Here is a 24,534-nt window from a genome sequence, read left to right on the forward strand (position 1 = left end):
GGAGTAATAGAAAACATAACGACACCACGGATGGGATGTGCTTGCGTCTGAATTGCCTGCAGCACGCCAGCTGGGAAAGTGAGCCCGTACCGGTGCTTTGGCTGTGACACCCCGTAGCTCACGCAGCAGCTGAACTCCGGTGGCAGCGTGGGCAGGAGGGAGCCCCTCGCACGCAGCCCGCGGCAGCAGCAGACGGGACCTCCCCATGCAGCCGGCCCCTGCAAATGCTTCTCACCCACTCTGTGCAGAGCAAATGAATGTTGGTTTGGTTTACATCATTTGAGTTTCCAAATTAAATCTCTTACCAGCCAGCCAGAAGCCAAAAAAAGCCACCAGTTGGTTTTCATGTGAATTACAGCATTCTCTAAGTCAGGAGAAATTGTAATTACTAGAAATGGTAATTACTAATTTAATCTAGGCAGCTCTGCTGGAGCAGGAAATCCGTGCAGCCTGCGACACCCCTCCAAGGGAACGATTCTTCTCTCGCTCTCTGCCTTTGTTTTTGCTCCCTATCCATGCCGAATTATCTCCTTTATTTTCAGCACCATCCATCCCCATTGTTGCCACGCTGGGCAGCACAATCACAAGACGCGCTCCCTGTCCTCCACCCACAGCCTTCTCCTGAGACTTGAAAATCGCACCAAGGCAGACACGCGCCACCCCGCCACCCTCCCGCTGCCTGCAGCTGCTGCGTTTTCCAAACATACTTAACAGCCGAACATCCAACTCGTCATAGCTGCTACTATACAAAAATTGCGTTGCAAACCAGTGGGGACATGAACAAGATGCAGCTCTCCAGAGACGGAACTCTGCGATGTTCCATCCCACACAAGACCAAAAAAGAATAAAGGGGTGGGGAATGGTTGCTCTTTCGCTCCTTTTTGTTCTCCGAAGTATGGAAAGCCTGCTGAGAAGTTCTATACAAATTACAAACAGGTGAAATTCTGCTCTTAAAGATACACATGTGACACTCACTGCCATGAACCAGAACCACATGGATACAGCTGAGGGTACAGCTGAGATCCGAGTATTTAGGTTTCAATATTAACTAAGTAATCCTCAAATCTATATGAAAGTCACAACAGGCCAGTAAGCATCCAAATAAGACAATCTGATTCAACATTCATGGAAACAAAGAATTCTTATTTCATGGGTTCATTCTATTCTTAAACCTAGATATTTGTCCTAGATATGCTTCCCAGATAATATTGTACTAAACAGTCTAAGATCAGATACAGCCAGCAAACCCTGGAAACACCCAGGATCTAAAATAGCGAACTCAAGCTGGAGTTTCACCAGAGATACAATCTCTTGAAGCTTTTGGCTTTTACGGCTTTTAAAAACAAACGCAGGTAAAAACATTTTGATGACAGAATCTTAAAAGCTGCACACATTAGCCTTTTCTATTAAATTTGTAGGTAAACTTAATTATTCAAGTATTCAATTTGTACATAAATACAGAGTGACTGGAATGAACCTATTCCAGCACCTTCATTTTTTACATTCTTTGAATTAATCTTCATTTACATGCAAGAAAGTCCAGAGTAAAATTCACCTGCTCTGTGTTCAGATGAAGATCTTGTGCAGGTTTCATGCAGGGAGCCAAACATGATTCTAAACCAACATTTTTTAATAAAGTTGTTCCTTTGTATTTCAGCTAAGAATATTTGCAGTGCTCAGAAAGCAGCACTTCTTTACTCTGGCAACCAAGTTCAGCTTTCTGTAGTAGTAGCAAGGAGAATTCAAAAATTAAGACAGTCTTTCCTAAAACTGCCACTGCATAAATCTCTGCTACACACTTAACCAGAGTTACCTGGACTAAAAGAATTCCTCTCTACAGGGCAACGTACAGTGTGAAACATCATTTGAGCTATCGTGGAGATGCTACACGTGGCGCGAAGGCTTCGGGGCGCACACTCCCTGCACCGCAGTAAGCTCAGCCGCTCTCCACATTCTCTCCTGATGAATTATGGTAAAACCGGAGCACGGTGGGGAAACACAGGAAAGACACTGGAGGAGTACACGGGACACTCACTGAAGCCAGGCTGCATCCAGAACTGAAGAACAGTGACATTTTCAGCTGAGCTGTCCTAACCCAAACTCTCTTTGATGAGGTGGCAAGTTCAGGTTAACACCATTACCGTATGGGATTTAATGGGATATCTGCAGGGAGGACTCAAATTGTAGCTTAAGTGAAATAATCTTAAGATACTGGTAACGTAACTCCAAGCACATACTCGCTCTCAACTTTCCGTATTAGAATTTGCTTTACTTATTTGCTTTCACCAAATGACAAGGGAACTTTAAATTTTCCTAGGACAGACCTGAGAAAGGAAAAAGAAATATATTTCAAAGTGTGCAATTACTGCAGAATGAGTATCAGAACTAAGAGCACTAAAATACTTGTTTAAAAGGAAGACAGCTTCTGCCTCAAGAACTCACAGGCCAAGAACATGGATATATCACTTCCACAGTACAGCACTGTTGTATGACATCCAATCAAAGCAAACAGCACCTGCATTTATTTTCAACTGCTGCTTTTCAAACAGATAAAACTATGAAAAGAATAAAAAACAAATCTTCGTTTGAAAAAAGATTGTAAAATCCTTGGGAACTGCCAATGAAGCAAGCTAGTAAAACTCCCCTTCCTGCCACTTGCACGGAGGCGTTTGTTAGAGCAGGCACGCGTGACCTGGTCAATACCGTGTACCTGCAGCGGAGGAAGCAAAGAACAAACTGTAACATAAAGATTTTGTATTATCTTCTGTAATAAATACCTTGATCTTTATCATGCGAGGGCCTGACTGACAGAGACTTTTGGAATAGACTTCTTTGTAAAGAATGAAGTTCCCTTGCTGTCTTGGCATTGGCGGTATCTTTCTATATACACACATAAACACGTATGCAAGTGTACACACACACATACAGATTTTATACCAATGATAATTGTCAGGAATAAAAGAAGAATAGAATAAAAAAGAATAAAGGGGGCCAAAAGACCTAACCTGTGCAGAAGCTCTATTTCTATGCCATGATGACAAGCAGCCCTGTCACGACTAATATCCTGGTTGACAGCTCATAAGAAGATGAAAGCAGTGTTGAAGAGGTAATCTCTTGTGTCCCAGCAATTAGCATGCACAAATAAACACGGCTGGCTACAGGACAATGATTACTTTGTTCACGACTCCCTGGAGGGCCACCCACAGAAGGGAAGTAAGGCAACGTACAGCGATGGAAGGAGAAAAAAAGGCAGAGTCTGACGACTGGCACTGATGCAGTGCTGGCCACCTACTCACAATGAGGAGAACCGGATTGTGAGCTAGGATTTTGCTCCAGTTCCATTTCAAGAGTCGCTAGATGCTTCTCCTTAGGCTTCAGACACACAGGAGAGCACGTCTGCTATACTGCTGTTCATAACATCCTTCACTTACCTTCCAAAAACTGTATGCTTCTTGTCCAGATATGCACAAGAGCGGAATGTGATGAAGCTGGAAGGAATAAAGACGTAACAGTTAGCATATTATCTCATGGACACTCAACAACAGCCAGTGATGCTTAGAAACAGCAAGCATATGCAAAAGCTCCCTGAGGGAAGACAAGCCCCCATTCCCCTCTGGCTCCTCCCTGGGAGCCCCGCTGGCCAGACATCCTTTAACTCCTCTGTGTTGTGGGGTTTGTCTCGGATTTCTGGAGGTTTGACTTCTCATTTTTACACCTCACTAACATCCCTAAACAGCACTCCAAGCACAGTGACTTGCACAAAGTCCAGAATTAACCTGAGCATCTGCCTCCCTGGCCAGGCCGGCCCCGGGAGCTCGCGCAGGACGGAGAGGTGCGTCCTGCTTGAGAAGCACTTTTCTCGTGCACGATCCTGCAAATACAGTTCTGTAACACTACAGTCCCTGCCAGTGTAAACGTGTGTCTTCTAGGGTATTTACTTTTCGCATTTCTCTTCCATTACATTGGCCTCTTGGTGATCCATTTCTCCTCTGGACACAGCAAATTTGTGCTTCGGATACAAACATGGCAGAAGAATACTTCAAAGTGTCAAACATAATGAAAATCTGTGAAACTTGGATTTTAAATTTTTAATTAAGTGGACTTTGAATTTTTGGGGTTGTATTTTTAAATATAAACATGGGAACCAAACCACCAAATCCAAAGCAACCTTTACTACTAAAACTTTTCTCTAAAGCTTAATGCTTCTTCGGAAGACTTGGATGACAAGGGTATGAGACAGAGGTTTCCACGCTGTGGTCTGCAGACCACGATGGCCCATCTTGGCTGGACATGCAGTGCTGGCTCTCCTCCCTGTCTCCATCTGTTACACTACATTAGAGACAGCTAAAAATATATAAGCATTCCAAAAGCACTTTTCCATATAAGCAACTGCCTCAGGAAGTTATAGGACTGCAAATAGGAGGGGCTGCAATCCACCAGACAATCTATTAAGACGCAGCTAGCCCCAGCAAAGCTCCCAGAGGCTGTGTAGAACGTGAACTCCTACACAGGGCAAACATTCCGACTTACCCTTGTGCACGGGTTCTTTGCACCACGTTATTCCCAGATATCCAACACTTAAGATTATCAAGTGGTCAGTTATGTAGCATTGTAACAAAAAAAAAAATCTGAGCAGTAGCAAATATACAGAGAAAGCTCCTCATCCATTACCACAGTCAAAATAAAATTAAGGGCAATGGAATTAACATAACTCAGCATGATCCCGGAGGAGAAGCCTGCAGCATTATTCGAGCGCTCCTTACCCAGGGGACCCGGCTCACCCTGCACTGCAGTGCCTGCCACGTATGGGGAGAGCTATTCACCCAGTTCCTGAGGTCACAACAGTTGCCAGAAGCGTCTAAACACTGCTTCGGAAGCTTTATAAATATGGGCAGCTGGAGTCTCTCAAGGACTTCACATATAAAGGAATTTCATATTCCATTTGCAAATTTTAGGGAAACATACGATCACATTTACAGCAGCAGATGACGTGACTCAATATGGCACATCACTCATGAACTGTCTCTATATCTTCTGTTTCTAGAATCCGTTTGTTTTGTTTTGTTTCGTTTTACAAAAAAGTGCCTCTACTCTCCCCTAATTTAGCACCTGAGTGCTGGCAATAACATTCAGATCCAAAATAAGCTCTACGGCAACTCGACCCTGCAAACTGCCCAACATGTGCTCAGCCTGGAGTATGGCAGTAAGCCTATTAAAGGCCCTGACACCAGCACTTGTGTTTAATTAAGGCTAACGACACTATTGCATAGGTTTACAAGCATAATACTACTGAGCATCATGACGACCAACACCAGGAACCCCTTCCCTCCCTCCCCAGTCCCAACACACACATATAGTCACACACACACCCCCCCTCACCCCACACTCTCTCTCTCTCTTTCCTGAGGCTCCCAATAAAGGTATAACTTTTTTCTATTCCAGGACTTAGAGAGGAGCCAAGAAAGAGTTGGCTCAAAGTGACACAGAACATTTCCAAAAGACTGCAGGCAGACACCCGTATTGATGTTACACATAAGGAAAGTTATTGCAACTTCAGTATCTTTAAATTTCATTTGTTGTTCTTGCTGCTTCTTCATTCATTTTTTGTCGTTTGAGTCTTCGTTCTGCTTTTGTACATTTTAAAAACAAGTCATTCTCACCCCCCATTCTGCACTCTGCCATGGCTGGGCTCTACGTGTTTCAACAGTGCAGAACTCTTCTCATTTATTTCAAATCAGGTGAGTAAAAAGAAGCAGCATTTCCATGTTTAATTTCATTAAGCCCTTTCAAAAATTTCAATATGGGACTAAATTTAAGCAGAGTGGAGAGGTGTAATGATCTTACAGGGATAACAGCGGGGGGACACTGACAAAAATGAATAAAACCTTCAAATCATAAAACCAGAAAAGAAAAATTAATGATGATGATACTATAAACCTACAGGTTCTTGCCGTGCTTGACTTTGCTCTTAGACTGGGTAACAGCGGCTGTAGCTACCCTGATTTCAATATGCAGCACTCGACAGAATCTTTCACTTGACTGAACTTTAAAGAGTAGCTCGTAAAATGTCATTTGTTTTCTTAACGGAGTAAGACACAACGTCTGGAGGGAAACAATAAAACACAAAAAGCAAGTGACTACTTACAACTGTGATTTGTTTGTGTTAGGTCCCGAATTGGCCATACTAAGAACACCACGTCCCGTGTGGGACAAATTGGGCTTAAATTCATCTTTGAATGGTTTTCCCCAGTAAGATTCTCCTCCTTAAAAGAGAAAAGATGACAGAAGAAATGTTTGTTTTCATTAGTTTCCCACTACATTTTATAACAGGCACTGACATTAAATTTAAGGTTTCTGGCACTTGTGATCACTACGTGTATAATATATTCTTACCTCATCCCTATCCCTAGGCTAGGATTTGAGCGTGCCCTTGAAATCAGATGCTTGTAACTGGCAACACAATTCTGTGCCCCCACACTATCAACTGCAGCCCACCAGGCTGTTTAGCAACAGCACTATATATTGTGTGCTGAAGAACTGTCAAGGATTTAATTTTTTACCATAATTCTTCTTTTTTGAGTCATTAAATCTTTAAAAGTGGCTTCCTGACAAATCACAGAGCAAAGAATTACCAGTTTAATTGCACTCTGGATATAACATCGCTTCTGGAAATAAATATCAGGGAGACGAAATACGTTCAGAGAATCAACTAAGAATAACAGCTATAAGCTCAAATACTCAATACCCCGATGATGTAAACACTTAAGCACAATGAAATCAAAAGGATGGCAAAACTTTGCACAAGCCACAGACCCAGCCCTCCAAAACTCATTTCTTTTCTGTGCCTGTGGATAGAAAGGGGGCCTGGGAGACCCCTCCTCCTGGCTGTCATTTTTACATTATTCATGACAGATCCGACATTTTCATTTGCACTTTCCTCCAGGATCATTCTTAATAAGAAAAACGAAGGCTGAGATGAGTCATAGTTTTACAGTCAAATCCATAATCTTGTTTGACAAACCATGGGAAAACATTTCACCTTAGGACAGTATTAAAAATAAACCAAACAAAACGATCCGAACAGGCAGGAAGCCCGGTCCATCTGCAGAACCGGCTGGAGAACGCTCTGGAGGAACCGCATCCTCGCGAGGCAGGAGGTCAGTAAGGACCTGCAGTGCTCAACGGCTCTTTGCACACGCGATGCAGGACCGCAGTTTGACGGTACGGCTGCACAGCCAAGCAGCAAAGAAAACTGAAGAATAGAACAGGCCCCTACTAAAAACCTTGTGCAGAAAATCACAAGAGTGCATCAAATGAGGAAAGAGTTTCAGGTGATTCCATGAAAACAAAGCATCCCAGGGCGACAGCTGCCTGTGCAAGTGCAACTAAGTAAGCGAGAAATTTTGGAAGAAACTGACCCACTTAAAAACCCAATTAATCATGTTCAAAAGACCTATTAATAGAGTTGAGTGTTGCTTGCTCTGCAATTTGACAAGAGGCAGCAAAAGGGGACAAACCCTGTAGGGACTTTCTGTCATCGGGAGTAGAGGAGTGATTACTTCAGCAATCTTTGGCTATTGAATATTTTAAGATCAGCTAAATTACACCAGCTTGAGCCCGTATGCCAATCTCTTCCAGTACTGGGTGAAAGGGATATGGTACAGCTGCAGCCAGCTCTACTGGCCTGAAGATGGATCCAAACCCCAGCTATTCTAGCCAAATCCAAATTGTTCAAGCCATTAGAAAATGTCTTACCAAAAGCCAGTAATTTTCTTTGCTAACGAATCTCCCTGTGTGTTGCTATTTGCTGAGAGGTTACTTACGCAGTGCCTTAGTTACCTGCCTTGTTCAGAAAACCAAAGTTCTGGTGGGTTAGTAAATACACCAGCTATGCTCAGGACAGCGAGGCTGCGTGCCACCAGGCGCTGCCCGAAGCCAGGAACACGCCTGCAGCCATGGAGTGCACCACACTCGTGCGCTGCTTCCTTCCCTCTTTCCCAGTTTTCACCATTCTGCCCCGCTGGGGCCTGATGGGGAGCCCCGGGGATGCTCCCTGCCCGCGCCACCGCCCCTGCGGCACCACTGCTGCAGGACCCGCATGTCTGCTCCCCGTCATGGCCCGAGTGACAAACGTCACTTGGACCTTCCTTATAGAAATACATCATTTTGCTTCAAAGGACCTCTTGAAGGAACTCCTAATTATTCGTAAAGCAGATGGACTTGGAATCACAGAACAGTTTGGGTTGGAAGGGACCTTAAAGCCCATCCAGGGCCACCCCCTGCCCTGGGCAGGGACACCTCCCACCAGCCCAGGTTGCTCCAAGCCCCGTCCAGCCTGGCCTTGAACCCCTCCAGGGATGGGGCAGCCACAGCTTCACCCGCTGCGAGTCCTAACCTAGAGGAGCATTTGCTGTTAGAAACCCTCAGACGATGCGCAGACCTGAACACGTCCCACTGAGACGGTCACAGCAGCAAGTGCACAAACCCTTGGGTCCGTTACACCCTCCGTGTGCTCTCCCCTGGTGCTGCGATCACGGCACTGCCAAGCTGCTGAGAGAGGCTGGAATCAACCCTGGAGCCTCTGCTGGTCAGAAAAATAATTCAAAGGGGAAGAGGAAAATTGTGAATGACAGAGACTCTCTCTGGCACACCAAGCACCCAGACACAAGAGCCTGCAGACAGGAGAAACGAGCAATGGCCTTTAGGTTTTGGAGTATTTATTTTTGTATGATTTCATTTCAGATCACGCACTGCAGGTCAGAATTAATCTTGTATGTACGAAGGCTAACTTTGGTTCACTCCAGTTCTCTCAAAATAAGTGCTAATATTTTAGTAGATAGTTACAGGATGAGACCCGGTCCCTGCCTGCCCCTCGGACAGCTGTTCCGAGGCTCATCCCTCTGCCGGGAGCTGCAGGCGAGAACGGGAATGGCCTGGGCAGCGTTCGCCTGAGGGCCAGGCGTCCTGGAAAGGACAGGGCTGAGGTGTCTGCGGAGGCCCAGCAGCACCGCCTGGGACACGGCACAGGGAGCGAGACAGCAGCGCAGGAACGCTTGGGGGTGGGCGTTGCTTTTTTAAAGAAAAAAACCAATTTTTTAATTTAAGAATACTTAAAAAAAAAAAAAGGAAAAAAAAAAGAAAACCCCAAATGTATTCTCCTTAAGTTAAAAATAGCCGGAATGTGCTGTTTGTCAGCCTCCTGCTAACCCCTGGAACGGTTCCAGGCTTCAAGTATCTGCTTGCAGCAGGACCAGACAGAGCAAGCCAGAAGATGGTGAGTTAAACGTATACATTTTTTTAATTACTGAAACCCAGAACCACTTTCTCGCTGAAGATTAAGTACAGATCCCTCATTAGTCTACTGCCATGGCAGCACAGTGCCTAATGCGCAGCCGGGGGGGTCTGGAACAGCGATTTTAGATCCTTACATTTTACTCTGTACAGTACAGCTCAATGTAAACTCGGGAAAATAACTCACGGGCTCCAAACCTACTAGTAATAATTAGGAGGCATTCGGAAGTACCCAGCAGATTTTACTGTGTATTCCCCACATGGCCGGGAGGTGTGGCTGTGCCATCTTCCTCATTTTCTGAGAGCAGAAAAGCCTTCAGGAGCTGGAAGGAGGTTTTGCACAAGTCTGTAAAATAAGTCACATGCCTACCCTGACAGCCGAGACTCAAAGCTGAAGGCAGCTGGGAGCCACTTCCCCACATTTTTAATAAAGGAGAAAAATTCTCTTAAATTAAAGAGATGTTTGCCTAATTCTCACACAGAGATGAAACCAAACACCACACAACTCACAGAAAAAATTAGCAATCATCATTTCCATGGCTATCCAGAGTGGCAAGATATATTTAGCTGGTAACCGAAGCACAGTTATTCAGTCTCGTATCTGCATCTTGTGCTGATAGTGAAAAGGCGAATAGATTTAAAGTGACACCTGAAACAACCACCCATAAGCAGCTATACAGAAAACAGCCAGGTTTTCAGATTGCCTTTTGAACTAAAACAGCTTACCCTTTGGTAGTCTTTGTTGCTTCTAGAGGCATTTTTTTCAGAAAGTAATTTTTGGGGTAAAATTACAGAAGTCATACAACTTTCTTGCATCGAGCTGAGAGATGCACCTAAAGCTTCAGAAATGTAGCATTCCAAAAGCCAGGTGTGGGCTGGGAATCATCACTCGTGACAGTTGTGATTTTAAATAAATCCTTCCTTTTTCTGGCATAAAAATTGCTAAGCAGTGGTAAGGAAGTGGGAGGGCTCTGATTCACAAAAATGATGGCTTACTTTCTGTAATTTTCTTCTTGTCATTTGGAACAACGAGGTACATAATAACATCTGACACTTTATAGAGCTTTCCAAGCGAGATTCTTGAATCATTTTGCAAATGTGAAAGCCTTAGCTCAGCCCGTAAGCGCCTCTCCCCTTTGGGATGAGCGGGCACGGCACTGTTAATCCCGCATACCAGGGGCCGGATTTTCAGCGGGGCTGCAATCTAAAAGGAGTGTATTGCTAGAGAAAAAGATTCCGCTCTTGCCCTTTTGCTCAGCTTCAGTCATGCAAGAAAAGGGGCTCTAGAACTGGTTCCATTTTAGGAACTTGCCTTGTTAGGAAATGGCACTGCAGAACTCGCCAAGTTTGTCCACAGTCCCTTGCCACTGACAGCTCAGAGAAGCTCTGCTCGTTGCCAACCAAAATGCAATTCCCACCTACCACTGGTATTTTACCTTGGACTTTTACAGCGATTCCACACCCCCTTTGTGTCCTCCTGGATTCATAAATGGACAGAGGCGCGTAACAAGCTGATTCATGAGACGTTCCAACAGGGTGCAAGGAAGAGTAGCTGGAAAATGCCTGTGCCACTTTGAAAACGTAACGCTTATAGTTTTCTCTTTTTCATACAAAAGGGTTAGGATATTAAACCTATTTTTCCTGCACGCAAATTTTCTTATATTATTTGGAACACTGAAAATACAGAGCAGCTGCTCCACTTGCACCAGCGTGAGCTAGGCAGAATTACTCACAATGTTCAGCCACTGAGTTGTTATGAACAGCAGGAAAAGAGATACATCACAAATCCAAAATTCATTTTCAAATAATTAATCATTACAAAGAATGACCATGACTCAGCTTATTGCTCTGAATACTGCCTCCATGGGTGGTTATTTGTTAGAAAAGAAAGAAGCTGCTGCAGCACAGTCAAACTTCTCCCAGTAGTCTATGAAACATTAAAAGTTGAAGGCTGTAGAAAATGAGTTTGGTCCTCTACATCAGTGTCAGCCTCACAGGACTCTACATCTAAGTGCTCTGGCAACGCAGGCCTGCCAGCTAAGCCAAGGTAAATCTCTGCTCCCCATTCTTTTCCCTCTGTGGTATCTCAACTTCCAGATGCCATAATGCTAATTCCCACCCTCCTCCCTCTCAAGGGTAACTGCCGAGTACCAGGAATCAGCCGTCCTTCATGTGGCTGCTGGGTCACAATTACTTTTATGACAGCTTAACAAGAGACCCAAGAAGGACACATTGGGGTGCTGTATAACAAATAAAAAAGAAATAAGGATGAGCGCTGCTTACAGATAGGACTGCTCAGCCGTGGAAGCGGGCAGTGACAACCAGCTTGGCGTGTTCCACCTGTGAAATGTTTCCAGAACACAAGACGCTCACCCAGGTGAGCCGAGAGCGCAGCCGCAGCCCACGTACGCGTGACATGTAACCGTACGTCACGTTGTACTGAGTGTGTCCAAACCCACCCGTAAGCCGGGGAGTCCTGGGCTCGGTTAGCAGCGCAGTGGCTGATCAGCCAAGCGTTGGGGTGGTGCAACCATAGCCCTGACACCTGCTGCTGAACACGGGAGGGGTGGCAGGCGGCAGAAACCAAATGGTGGGAAGAGTTTTGAACAAGTCTGTTCTGGTTCCTGAGCTGATGAACAGCAATGATTAAATAAATATAACAAAATGAAATTATATACAGGCTTATTGCACCTTCCACCTATCAGACAGGAAAAGGCATGGGTTTTTTATAAACAAACAAAACCATCCCAAACCTCTTAGCCCGAAAATTTCAGTTAAAGCAGAAGTTTCTATGTGGAAGAGAAAACAAAGGATGTTCTTTTTTTTCTGAAGTCTTCCTACAAAAGGCTCTAACAGAAACAATTCTGGCAGTTTAAAATACTGATGTTTAAAAGGTAATAGGGCCTTTCCTATTGCCAACTGAAATATCTGGGAAGAAAGCCCTTTTGTGCTCTCATATGCTTCTCTGATATCGCAGAAGTCACTTACACCCCTGGTAAACCTCTAAAGACCATTAAATTTCATGGACTTTTTAGCTTTCAAAGATGCATTTTTTTTTTTTCTGAGCAGCAGTGAGTTAAAGAAATACTGGAATTCCTTCCAACTGCCAAAAGAAACAAAAAGGGGAATTTACACTGCAAATAACATACAAGACCCAGGTAAAAAAGCTACAAGGTACTGAATCCCAGTGCTTTACTCCAAAGCTTTGCTAACATGAATGCTTGCGATCACATTAATAACACGCAAACCAATGGACTGAAATGCTACACCACAGGAGCCTGAGGAAGCACCACTCTGCCACGTTCTCGCAGCGCTGACGGGCTGTACCCGGCCTCTGGCTGCGTTGCTGCGCAGAGGAGACAAAGCCAGCCAGGACCTTCGCTCTGGCCACCTTCTTACAGCACGTGGCTCCAGATACGCACGGGAAATCTCTGCCTCACGTCTGAGTGCCCAGGATCCACCGGGTAGTCAGGAACACATCCTGACAGACCACTTGCGCTCTCTGGACTGTCTAAGCGGCTTCCTTTAACCAAGTATTAAACACACAGGCATGACGGTCCAAGAGAAACCTGGTAGCCCACCAGGCTGTCCATTTACATATTCAATAAGTGATTAAGTAAGGATAGCTAAAATTCAGCTGTCTTCAAAAAATAAAACCCATTCGGTTGCAAAGAAGATAGCTGCATTGTTTGGACTATGCAATAACTGCAAACAGTCTCTGAAAATCTGCAACACTCCTATATTTGAGTGCACACTGTCCATTTTATTAGAACTTTAATAGTCTTGACAGATGTTTGCAAGACATCTCGCCTGCAATATAGTCATATTTAATTAAGAATGACAAGGAGGAAAAGATGGAAAAGACTAGAGGTCTTAAAATAAAGAATATACAAGGCGTTTTTTCTCTTATGGGCTTATTTGCATTTTACTTCCTATTTGCTTTGCCAGTAGAGCTGAATCTTGACCTTCAGTGCAGCTGCGCTGCCAGTCCTCTGCCAACTGCTAATTGTGCTGTCTTACAATACTTCCACCATTTGCACGAACAGAGACAAGAACGACACCGGCAAGTTAATTTTCATTCCACAGCAGGATCTGAACTCCACCCTACAAGGGTGAAAGGTGTCTCAGGCAACCCATTAAATTTCTCCTGTCTCCTGACACCTCTTTAATTTCTCATTTTAAAAGATGTTCCTAATTACGTCTTTTGGGATTCGAACCGAAACTTTCCTTATAACAAAATCAAATCACATATCTTTTGACAGTCCGAGGGTATACGGTAACAAATCTTGTTAACGGGCTTTTGCCACCAAAACACAGAACCTTTAACTAGTCTCAAATCAAATCTATGCAACTGTTGATTACCGCATGCAGGAGAAGAAAAGCTGTTGGACAACTCACATGAACATTATTTAGAAAGTAAATAGAGCTAAGCATTTAACAACTACGAAGACATCTTTTTTGGATGACCTGTGAGCACACACAGAAGAATACAGTGCTCGCATACACAAGTGACACGTGTATGAACTAGAATAAAGATGCACCGAATGCCACAGGACGCGGCGAGGAGGAGCTGTGGCGGCTGGTGACATCTATAAGTGGGTAGATAAAAGGTGCAAGTGGAAAATGAGTAAATTTACAGCAGCAACCAGAGCTATTACATGACATATCTACTGCGGTGGGCAACGCTCTGAGGACCCGTCAGCTGCTACATCTCCCGACCATTTCTGATACAACTATTATGCACATCTCCAACTAAGGGAGAAAGAGCGGGCAGGAGAATTTATTAACGGTGATCCCTAAAAGTTAGAAAAAGAGCAGCCTGGGCTTTACAAGGCAACTAGCTGGGAGAACAGATGGTATCTGGCCATTCACCAATTCCGAGGCAGGTCTCAAGTATTTCATGAACGCTGAATTTGAAAGCAACTTTGCATGAATGTGTTTCTTCCTTTGTTCTTTGCCCTGGAAGGCCAGCTGTAAAATCATTATAATTTGTATTTATTTATTTTTTGGAAAAAAATAAAAAAAGCAAAGACCCAACAAGAATTCTACATGGAAGAGAGCCCAAGTTTTAGACTGAGAATATATCAGATAAAATTTTGAGCATAATTAAAATGGTCATAAAAATACAGCGAAAAACCCTAGGCTTTAAAGTAGAAATACTCACAATGTACCATGTATCATCATTTAGAGAATATTAATCTACAAAGTGCCTGGAAATAAACGTAACAAGACAGGACGTGAAGTGAAAACAGTTTACTTGATTCAAACTCAACCTTACCTGTTCCTGTTCCAGTCGGATCACCTCCTTGGATCTGCAGAATTTAAATAAAATCAATAGGTTACATATCTGTATCTGTGTGAAAGACATTAAATACAGACCATAAAAGCCAATTCAGCTCAATTTGCTTCCCTCTATATTGTGTCATGTTGACAAGCTATCAACAAGGAAACCATTACTACTTATTTGGAGCTTCTTTTATCAGCTGGCTGTCATCTCCTACGTTACTTACCCAAGAGCAGAATGACAGTTTTATGAAAATAATAGCTCTCTTGTGGGTAAATAGGGAAAGTAAACAGTCTCAAATGGGTTAACTGGATCATCCTTTCTAGTACGTGCTGGGTCATAACCTGCTTTTTAACTGATGATGCATTGCTTTTGGAAATGAAAAGGCTTTACGTTTTGCTACCAATCCTCCACACGATGGGAAGGCAAGAAATGAGGGAATATGGAATATTTTCTGTATCTGTATCTGTATTTCCCAGTATCCCCCTCACTATCTGCAGTAGGAGGAATCCCCACGTGAAACCAATCTTTCAGCAACGTAATTAATCACTATGTTTATATATACGCAGGATCTACAGAAATAACATTCTTTATTTTAATGCCAGTAAAGGGAGCGTGCCATGACTAGCTTCACAGTAATAGCAAACAAGCACAATTTTAATTGTGAGTTTAACTATGCACTGAGATATACAGTGCTGTCAAAAGAAAAAACCCTAACTTTTCTTAGCATGACAGGATGGAATGTAACATTCAGCGATGTCCCCTGAAAGATACGCACTGCCTTCAGGATCAGGCTGTTAATTCTTCTGAAAGGAAATTAGAGGACAGCTACAGTATCCTAAGCTGCCTGGACTGTACCTATGTAAATAAAGATCTTTGATAAATATATTCCATAAAAATTGTTTCAACTTTCTGGTTCACCACTCCTTCATGCGGAACGCCTGGGCACCCAGCCCCGGAGCACGCTCGGGAAAGGGTGATCTGACAGTATCCAACTACCACAACCCGAAACAGAAATTCAGCTGCTTTCTAAAGTTTCATCTGAATGGGATTTCAACAGGCCACAGTATTACTTCTCTAAATCAGCATTCCCCCCGCTCGCTCCCTCCTTCTGTTCATTAACCACCGCCCACAGCCCAGGGAAGATAACAAGAGCCTTGCCAAGGCGATGGCTCTCAAAGGCTTTCTCTGGAACGCCAGCAAAAAGCACTGCTAAAGGCAGCGATGCTCCGAGTGACAATATTAGTCAGAAGCAGCAGTTAGTAAGACTAGTAAGTACAAATTTAGTAAGCTAGGACGATCCTAGCTCTGATGGTATATTTAATATACATCTATTGCAAGTTGCCATGCGTGGAAGAAACTAAAACTGAATTAAGCTAAATAAATATTTTGAGGACATCACATATTATGCATTACATAGGATTTGTTCAATACTTACCACAAAATTACGAATTGATCTGTGGAAAATTGTTCCATCATAATAGTTCTTCTTGCACAATTTGATAAAGTTTTCACAGGTTCGGGGTGTCTGAAAGGCAAACGGAAGTTTTAATTAAGCAATACCTTTAGGCAGTCAAATTGGTCACTACACTGTTTACAAGAATCACTTTTCATTCGTCCCTTGCAAAGAAACAATCGTGCAGGACTCTTGAAGAGGAATGAGTCTCTGTCTACAGAAAAAAGACATAATATATGCTCTTTTAAAGTATACTGCAGAGACACATGCTGTGTTAAGTAAGTTAAACCCAGACCGTCCAACAGCACAAAGAAGTTTTGAACACCAGCTCAGATGTCAGCTCCCAGAAGACATAACGATGGAGAAAGCACGTAAGCTCAGAGACTTTCAAGTCACTTAGTTCCAGCAGCGGATCATAATCCTGTTCCAAAGGGGCACTTCTAACACCGAAAAAGGTTCATTTCCTAGAGTAAGAAAGAACCTGACTTCTCTGCTCCACTCTTTCAAAGTGAGCACATTGAAGCTAACCGGGAGCGGAACATCTGGTCTTCTTCACCACTTGGAACTAAAAATGGGACTGACCCCGCAGATCACCGGACCATAGAAAAAATAAAAAAGGCAACTCGTTTTCAAAAATCGAAAAGAAAAAAGAATTCTTAAAAACAAAAAAAAAGAAAGCTAAATACATTGCCTACTTCTAATTTGCTTTTACAGGCCAAATAAAAGCTATTTATTTGAATTTATGAGCCCTGGCATTCAAACAGCACCTTCTGAAAACCTTTACTGTCTACCTTGTTATCCTTCCACTGTAATTGTACAGACTCTCTTCTCTGCAATACTAAAATCCCTTCACGTGTACAAACACAAGTACAGAAACAGCCTGTTTTCTGTGCTTGGCCATGTTTGCCAGCCCCACTCTGGACTACATACATAAATAGCTTTTACTGTAAAACTCGACGGTTTTACAAAATAATACATCTAACTAATCTGAGTTGTTACAGGCCTTGAAAATATCCTTATTGTTGTACGTGCTTGCACATAGAGCCACAGCACGAGCGGCAGTGTCCGTAAGCGAGCACACACGAGACTTGGGGCCTCTCCGAAAAAGGCCCTGTCGCCTTCGCGCTGGCAGGACATCACCTGGGTCTGAGCCGCAGGGAGACCGACCCACGCAACACAAAGGGACCTGGAAGCAAAAAGATAAGGCAAGCCCAACAGCGGTCATTGAAGGATGAAATAATCTCTATCCTTTTAAAGGCAGATCCACACAAGCACTCATCTGGAACCATACAGAACTTAAATTTTCTGTATTTTCTCATCTGAAACGCAATCATTCTCACCTCTCTTTATTGACTGAAATGTCTCTTAATTATCCAAAGTCTACCTGTGATTATAAATTCTTTATAATGATTCCTTCTAATTACTCTACACAGATAGAGATGACAGTTGTCAGCTGGGTCATAACTGAAAAAATAAACAGATTCTAATGCAATCTTACGTCTGCTGTTATCTCAGATTTCCTATATAATTCCTCACTGGGTTAAAATGGTAATGGTACCATAACGGTTTTATGGTAGAATGCCACTAGGACATTTATTTTGGTAGTATCCTGAGGGGAACTCATAACTGAAGAGACTCCATAAAAATTGTTTCAAGCAACAAAAAATTGTTTCAATGTTTCTAGCAAATTTGAAATTTTTTCTTTGACTTGGTCATATATGCTTGAAAATAATCTTTGTACGTAACCTTTCCAGAAAAATTCACCCCCTGAAGAATCGTCTCTGCAGCATATGCTTCCTTAATAAGACACGATCCCAACAGCCTTGATCCTAACGTAGTGCTATTAGTTACCTCTCATGAAAAATGTCACTAAGGAGGAAATAAGTTCAAAAAATTTCTTTATGAATCAGAAACGGAATCAGCAGCTTTTAGCCTAAGGCACTTTATCTCATGAGAACCAAGCACTCTTTGGAAAGTGAGACATAGTTAATAAGTTCTCTGGGGGGAATACAGCAACCTGTAATTAATTTTTTAAGAAAAATGAAATCAGGCGAAAGACTGAGTCCATTAGGAATACATACCAAACCGTTTTAAATTTGCCCAGTGCTGATAACACAGTACAGCTTTCCTATTTATTTTCAAAATATTATTTGTAAAATATACATCAAAAAAACTGGCTCTAGTAATGTATTTTTTATGTAGGACCTATGCTGACCCTTCTCTAAATGGATTTCTACTTATATCTTTTCCCAGAAAAAAGCTTTCCAAACACAACTGCAGAAAAATATTTAGTATACATGCGATAATCATTTCGCTGCAAGGTTTTCTTTAAATAATTGCCACCAAATTGGTTCCCATGGTCACCTCATGCATCATACAGATACATTTGGCAGGTAAACAGTTCCTTAGCAACATTACCATTACCTTTTACAGTGCTTTTTAGTAGACACAAATAAAAAGGTTTGCAGTGAATCAGTAATAAACCCCAGTTTCAGTCATGCAGTTGATCCAGAATATCTGGCTCAGATTATCTGATTTATTCAAAGCAGTTCATGTTCTCGCCAAATCTCACACTGCCAAGCACATTTCAGGGATGTTTTTAAGCAGCACCCTGTCCAAAGCAGGGGAAAAAGGGTTGAGGTTGATGGGGAAGGTCTAGGTCCTACGTAACGCCGTTAAATTCTGCACTGACCACACAAACGTGGCCAACCTTTGAAGTCTTTGTTCCAACTACAAAGACTGATGAGAAATACATGTAAACAAACCTGACTTTGTTATTTGGCTGTAAGATCTTGCGGAAGGTGTCAGACTGGCAGTCTCGGAATGCAAAACTGTCTACTTCGTCAGAAACGTCCTCCACAGCACCTGCCTCACACTGTTTCTGAGGGAGGAAGGGATGGTCCAGGCACCGGGGAACGCACAAGTGCAGGAGACAACGCCAGCTTCTTGCTGCCTCACCACTGACGATGGACTCGGGCTCCCTCTGTGCTCCTGGCTGTCCTTGTCTCAAACTGACCGCAACAGCACCAGCTAACTTTTCCCTCTTTAATCCTTTTACATTAAGCAGGAAACGGTTTAAATTATTTTAATCTGCTGACTATGATTTAGACATATATGTGAGAAAGTCAAGGGGAAAATGCCACCTTAATTTGGTAATCTTTTGATCTGAAAGCCACTGACAGAAAAAAAGGTCGTGTTTTAAATCCACTGCGATATTTTCCGAGAAGGATGCAGTGATAGTCCAAAGAAGTCAAATATAGAAATTGTGGAAAGCTTTCCTCTCTGAAGACTGTGGTAGGACAGCCTTGAGAAATCCTTCCTTTTCTTCGGTCAAATTGGGACGACATAAGTGAATGCAGTGTCTCTGTATGACGTTCTTCAATTTAAAGACAACTCTCTCTGAATGACAAACAGTAAGAAAAAACCCCTTATTTATACCAAAAGGAGCCTGCTGCTCCAAGTATGCTCCCCATTTATTTTGCAGATGCCAGATAACTTGTCTTTCAACTGTTGAAAATTCACACCCAAGACAAGTGGTAAAATTTTAATAAACCGTTTGAGACAGGAACGCAGAAGAATACTTATTCCAGGAGATGACACAAATGCTTTGCTTGGCTCACAGACATGTGTATTTAATGGGGAAACAGCCCAATGGCTTTCTAATTATGTTTAAGTCTCCACTTAGCTAACATGTTAGTAGGTAATTCTACATGGAAATACCAGCACTCTCCTCGTTCCTAGGCCTGGACAAATTTCAGAACTCAAAAGTCATTGCTACTATGACCATGGAAACACAACAGGAATGAGAGGCTGAGTGTGAAATCACTAAAGAAAGGAATATAAAATTTAAAAACCCAAAGCAAAACAGAAAAAAACCCTGAGTCCTTACTATAAAGTTCTAGAGGAAATGCAGATTTTATCTTCTTCCCCTTTTAAGTATTAACTGAGCCAATGTTAGTTTCTATTTTGTCAGCAAGGGTGGCTTCAAACCAGGCAAAATTAATCTCTCTTGCTGCATCCCAAGGACCGAGGGGTAAGACTAACCAAGCCAGGTCACTGTCTGCTTTCTCAGCTTGCGGCTCTCCTTTCTCACCAGTTAAAATGGGTCATTACATACGCAAAAGTTGCCTTAACTCGGAACTTGCACTGGGCAGCTGAAGAGCCAACCAGAAGCTGATTAAAAACCTACGGCACTCCTGTTGCCAAGGTGCGGGAGATGGGAAAGGAGAGGAGCTTCTGAGGCGTTGCCATGACTGCAAGGAAGAAGGCTTCACTACGTGAAGAGCTAATCATTTCAAAATGCTCCATCCCTTGAGGATCTGCATGAACCTTGAAGAGAAATTTCACACTAAGCATTGAGAAGCTGTCATTCGCACATCTGTATAATCTCCTTGTGCTAATTCCACTTCCCTTTTATTTCTTTTTGTCTCTCCAAATTGGATGAACTGTAGTAGTTGCACTAAACTACAGAGCCTTGATATATGCTCATTAACCCTATGTTTCAAAGCAGAAATAATCTGAAATAATGAAAAGCTCGTTCCTCACAAATTAAAATTGCATTCTACAGCCTTCATCTTATCACACAAATGCCAGAATCCCACTACTAAGAGGCATGAACTAGTGGTGGAAATTTCTAAAGCTTCAAACAAAGCCTGCAATTTTTTAACACAGATCTGCTTTAAAATGCAAGGTGGATTTTGTTCCATTTACATACTTTTTTTTTTTTTTTTTTTTTTTTTTTTTTACATAGAGCCTTTTCACTCTTGTAATTGTTCATTCTAGCAACTCTTATAAAGTGTGAGCCCACAAAGAGGTGACTTGGTAAGGTTTAAACTGAGTTCTCCCCACTCCTGTCAACCTGCAATCCTCGTAGCCTGCCCATCCCACGGGAAAGAACTGGCCCTAGGAAAGGCTTGGCTTTATTTAGGGCTCAGTCGGAGGCAGCTGTAATGGAGCGGTTTCAGGAATCCCCACCTACCAGGTGCCAGTGTCTGTTCCCTCCACTAAGCCATGGAAAGAAACGGGACATATAAATGTTTCCAGCGTGTTTCAATGCACAATGCTGTACTGGAAGGTGATTTACGCTGCCCTGCTTCACTGGGCACCAACGGACCAGGGGCAGAGCCCGTGACAGGTTGCGATGGCAAAGAGCCACCAAGGGTTCTGTTCAGAAAAGACACGGTTCGTACGAGGGACACCATTCTCGGCCTGGTCACACCGTCAGCAACCGCGTTCGGCCAGCTTGCGATCTGCGCTCAGAAGAGCACGGCTCCTGCGAGGGAGCACTGGGAGAGATGAAAGCATCAGGGCAGCGTGGGGTAAAACACTTAGCCAGACTCCTACTGATATTAAACAGAATCAGAACAAGCAAACTATGCCTCAGGTAATAGATTGCTGACTTGATAGCAAACATTTGCCTATTTTGCTACCTCAAAGCTTCAAAGTTTGCTTAGAACAAAGAGCAGAATTATTGCATTCTCATTATGCAGAAACCCACTATAATTTAATTAGCTGTTTAACAAAGATTCCAGCAGATAGCTAAATTTCACTTTTCAAAGGCATTTCTTCCACATTCTGACATTAATGATGCTACCGAAAACTTAGCTTAGCTTTTTTTTCAGCAAGATGCTTAGCTTAGACAAGATGCCAATAAAAAAATGACATACTCCAGTTTTATTTTTCACTTTTTTGCAAATACAGGGACAATCAATCAATTCAGCTGAACACAACTCCAGTTAAACAGGCATCGAATTCACTCATCTAAACTTGTCAGTGTTAACTACTAGCTCTCCAGAGGCAGAGCTGCCATCCCTAGCCGCAGCCATTACTTTTCCTCCGGCTTTTATTTATTGCAGTGGTAGAACAGAAAGCAGTCCTCTCCCCCCTGAAATGTGTGGGTCACACGGGTTTTCCGTAAGCTTTTCCATGCCAGAGAACGAAGCTCTGGTAGCTGTCGGCCTCCCAAGGTCACCCCGCTCTTATCAGAGGGGCCAAGGGACAGACCAGAGACGTGTCAGAGGAAGATGAGGAGCAGCAGCTGTGTAACCCCAAACGCCCGCTTCTCCTCGGGACCCCTGAGTGGCAGACGCAGCTGATACGGGACGCCTGCCCCGCCAAATGTCACAAAACAAGCAACACAAATCCAACAACAGTCGCGTCCCTCCCCAGATCCAGCTTGTCGGGGGGGGGCTGGGGAGCGGGAAAGGCCTAAGTGTGCAAAATGCCTTCCCACCAGCTAGCCAAGGGCAAGGCTGCCTGTGCAGAGCCAGCCAGGGGAGACATGACGGGCAGGCGGCCGAGCAGCTCTCCAGCCCCGCACTGCACGTCCCCTCCGGCTGTGGGGACGGCGGGGACTCCCAGCGCCGGGGCAAGCGCACGATGGCAGCGTCCAGATAAAGCATCTCCTACTAACACCTCGCATGAAAGCGTGTCTCCTCTCTCAAGCATGGGTGCTATGCCCCCAGAGTTAAAAACAGTTTAAATATTAGCTTCTAGTCACTTAAGAGCAACAACCTGTTAATCAGTTTGGCTGCACAGCGCCATTCCACTCCCGGCCACAGAGAAGAGCCATAGGCCTGTCTGCTACTGTAGTGCTTTGAGATAAAAACACACCAGGAACAACAAACGTTTTTATCCAGCTTTCTACTGGAAAAGGACAGTTTGGTTTGTGTGTTTTCAGTTTCTGTTGACAAGAACCTTCAAAGATGAAAGTTGCAGCTCTTCCTACAATGACCTACTTTGATGAAAAAACCACAAAATAAGCCATTTACAGCCAGGCCAAGCCCAGTGCACTTCTTCCCTACAACCGTATTACTGGGTGAGCAAGACGTTGGTAAATCATCAGCCAGCTATTTGCCAGACAGTGCCACAACGACACTTACAGAAATTGAGTAAATGGATGTTTAAATCAGAAAGAAAATGAGAGATTCAGGAAGACTGGGGAACCTCGTCATGCCAGGAGGTCAAAGAATTTTTTCAGCAACTCACTTCTTTCCCACTGGAAATGGATAAGAAGTTTACAGGCTTCTGATCTTCAGAACAGTCCCTCACACAAAAGGAGAGATGATTTCAAAGACCAGGGGCTGGATTACACATTTATAGATCACAGGCATATTTAACAGGTCAGAGGGCCTCAAAAGATTAAAACATCAGTGTTTGTAGAATAATGGCTTCTTCAGATAGTTATGCCAAGACATCATCATTAAGCAGAGTTTGCCAGGTCCTAAAACCTCAAAAAGCATTCGGGGAGTGCTGGATGGAGCTTTGAAATCCATCTCGCATTCTTCTCTGTTATGCCAACTTGCCCTTAAACCTTCAAGTATTAAACCTGAGAGAGACAGGCGAATTTACAAAAACTGTCATGGCAGTTGTGGATTAGTATTCAGTTACCACTATCGGTACGTGTTTAACCACCAGATCATTACCCCACAGCGACCACTCGCATGAGAACTCCCGAAGGAGAGACGGGAGATAGCACACCAAACCCCCTGTTCATTGCTTTGACAGCGTCTTCTGGAGCGTTACATTTTTACATACATATATTTCCATGGCACAATGAAAATAAAAAAGTACAAGCACTAAACAAGAAAGCCTTAAAGCAACCTAAAGGCAAAAGCAAGAATTTTTATTCCCTTTCACAGGCGTGGAGACGAGGAGTCTGCTACTCTGCCTACTCTTACGCAGGGCTGCTGATTCCAACAGGCAGCCCAGGTAATTTGGGTAGGATGCACTCCAGCAATCAGGCATCTACGATACGTGCTACCGCCTGGGAATTCAAAATGATGCCCGCATTTATTTCTCATTGTGAAACAAAAAAATGGGATGCCACTGATTTAAAAAAATCCGTAACCAAATGGCACAGCCACATCATGCAGCAAGTCCGTGGCAAAGGCACAGGATTCAGGGTTTACCAGCTGCTAGTTCTCCACTCCATCCATTACACCACAAACTCTTCTACTTCCACATCAACTCGGTTTGAGTTCTTGCACGGGGTAAAGCCTCCCCCCTGCCTTAAGAGGCTGCTCTACCACCTGCAAGGTGTAACTGCACCACCACAGTCACTAACACGGCAGAATACACGATACAGACAGTTGTTCCCAGCAGCGTCCTGATTAAAGCAGCTAAAAGAACTTGAAGAGACCAGAAAAATCACAGTAAATCCAGTGACATTCATTGCCTTTCATCAGTTACTTTTTCATAATTTATTTGTTTGGTGATGCATAAGACTAGAGCTGAAAGAATAACACTTGTTGGATGTTGTTAAATCTTCCGTACTCGCCAGAATTACTTCTGGTGAGTAGAATTTTTGTAAATGTGTTGCCAATTAGTATATACAACAAATGTTGCTTAAGCCCAGCTGAACCCGGCTTCCTGGAAAACGTCCCTAACAAATGGCCATCTGATTAGTCCCCATCAGGAGGAACATACTGTATCTGAGTAAGAATACTGGGAGAAAAACAAATGGCAACAAAGAGCAACAGGCACACCGCTACGATGCAAAGAG

The 24,534-nt window shown here is 43.3% G+C and overlaps 1 protein-coding gene across 1 annotated transcript in view; it reads right to left on the reverse strand.

Moving 5' to 3' along the window:
* PPIL2 (peptidylprolyl isomerase like 2) overlaps positions 1-24,534 on the reverse strand; it is a 71,566-nt gene that overhangs the window by 9,910 nt on the left and 37,122 nt on the right. The window contains exons 13-16 of the mRNA XM_063350790.1: positions 16,014-16,103; positions 14,570-14,603; positions 6,146-6,263; positions 3,432-3,488 (exon numbers count right to left, since the gene is read on the reverse strand). Coding sequence (XP_063206860.1) covers positions 3,432-3,488; positions 6,146-6,263; positions 14,570-14,603; positions 16,014-16,103 — 299 coding nt within the window. The remainder of the gene's footprint in view (positions 1-3,431; positions 3,489-6,145; positions 6,264-14,569; positions 14,604-16,013; positions 16,104-24,534) is intronic.

Source organism: Chroicocephalus ridibundus, chromosome 13 (genome assembly GCF_963924245.1).
Source record: "Chroicocephalus ridibundus chromosome 13, bChrRid1.1, whole genome shotgun sequence".
Taxonomy (NCBI): Eukaryota; Metazoa; Chordata; class Aves; order Charadriiformes; family Laridae; genus Chroicocephalus; species Chroicocephalus ridibundus.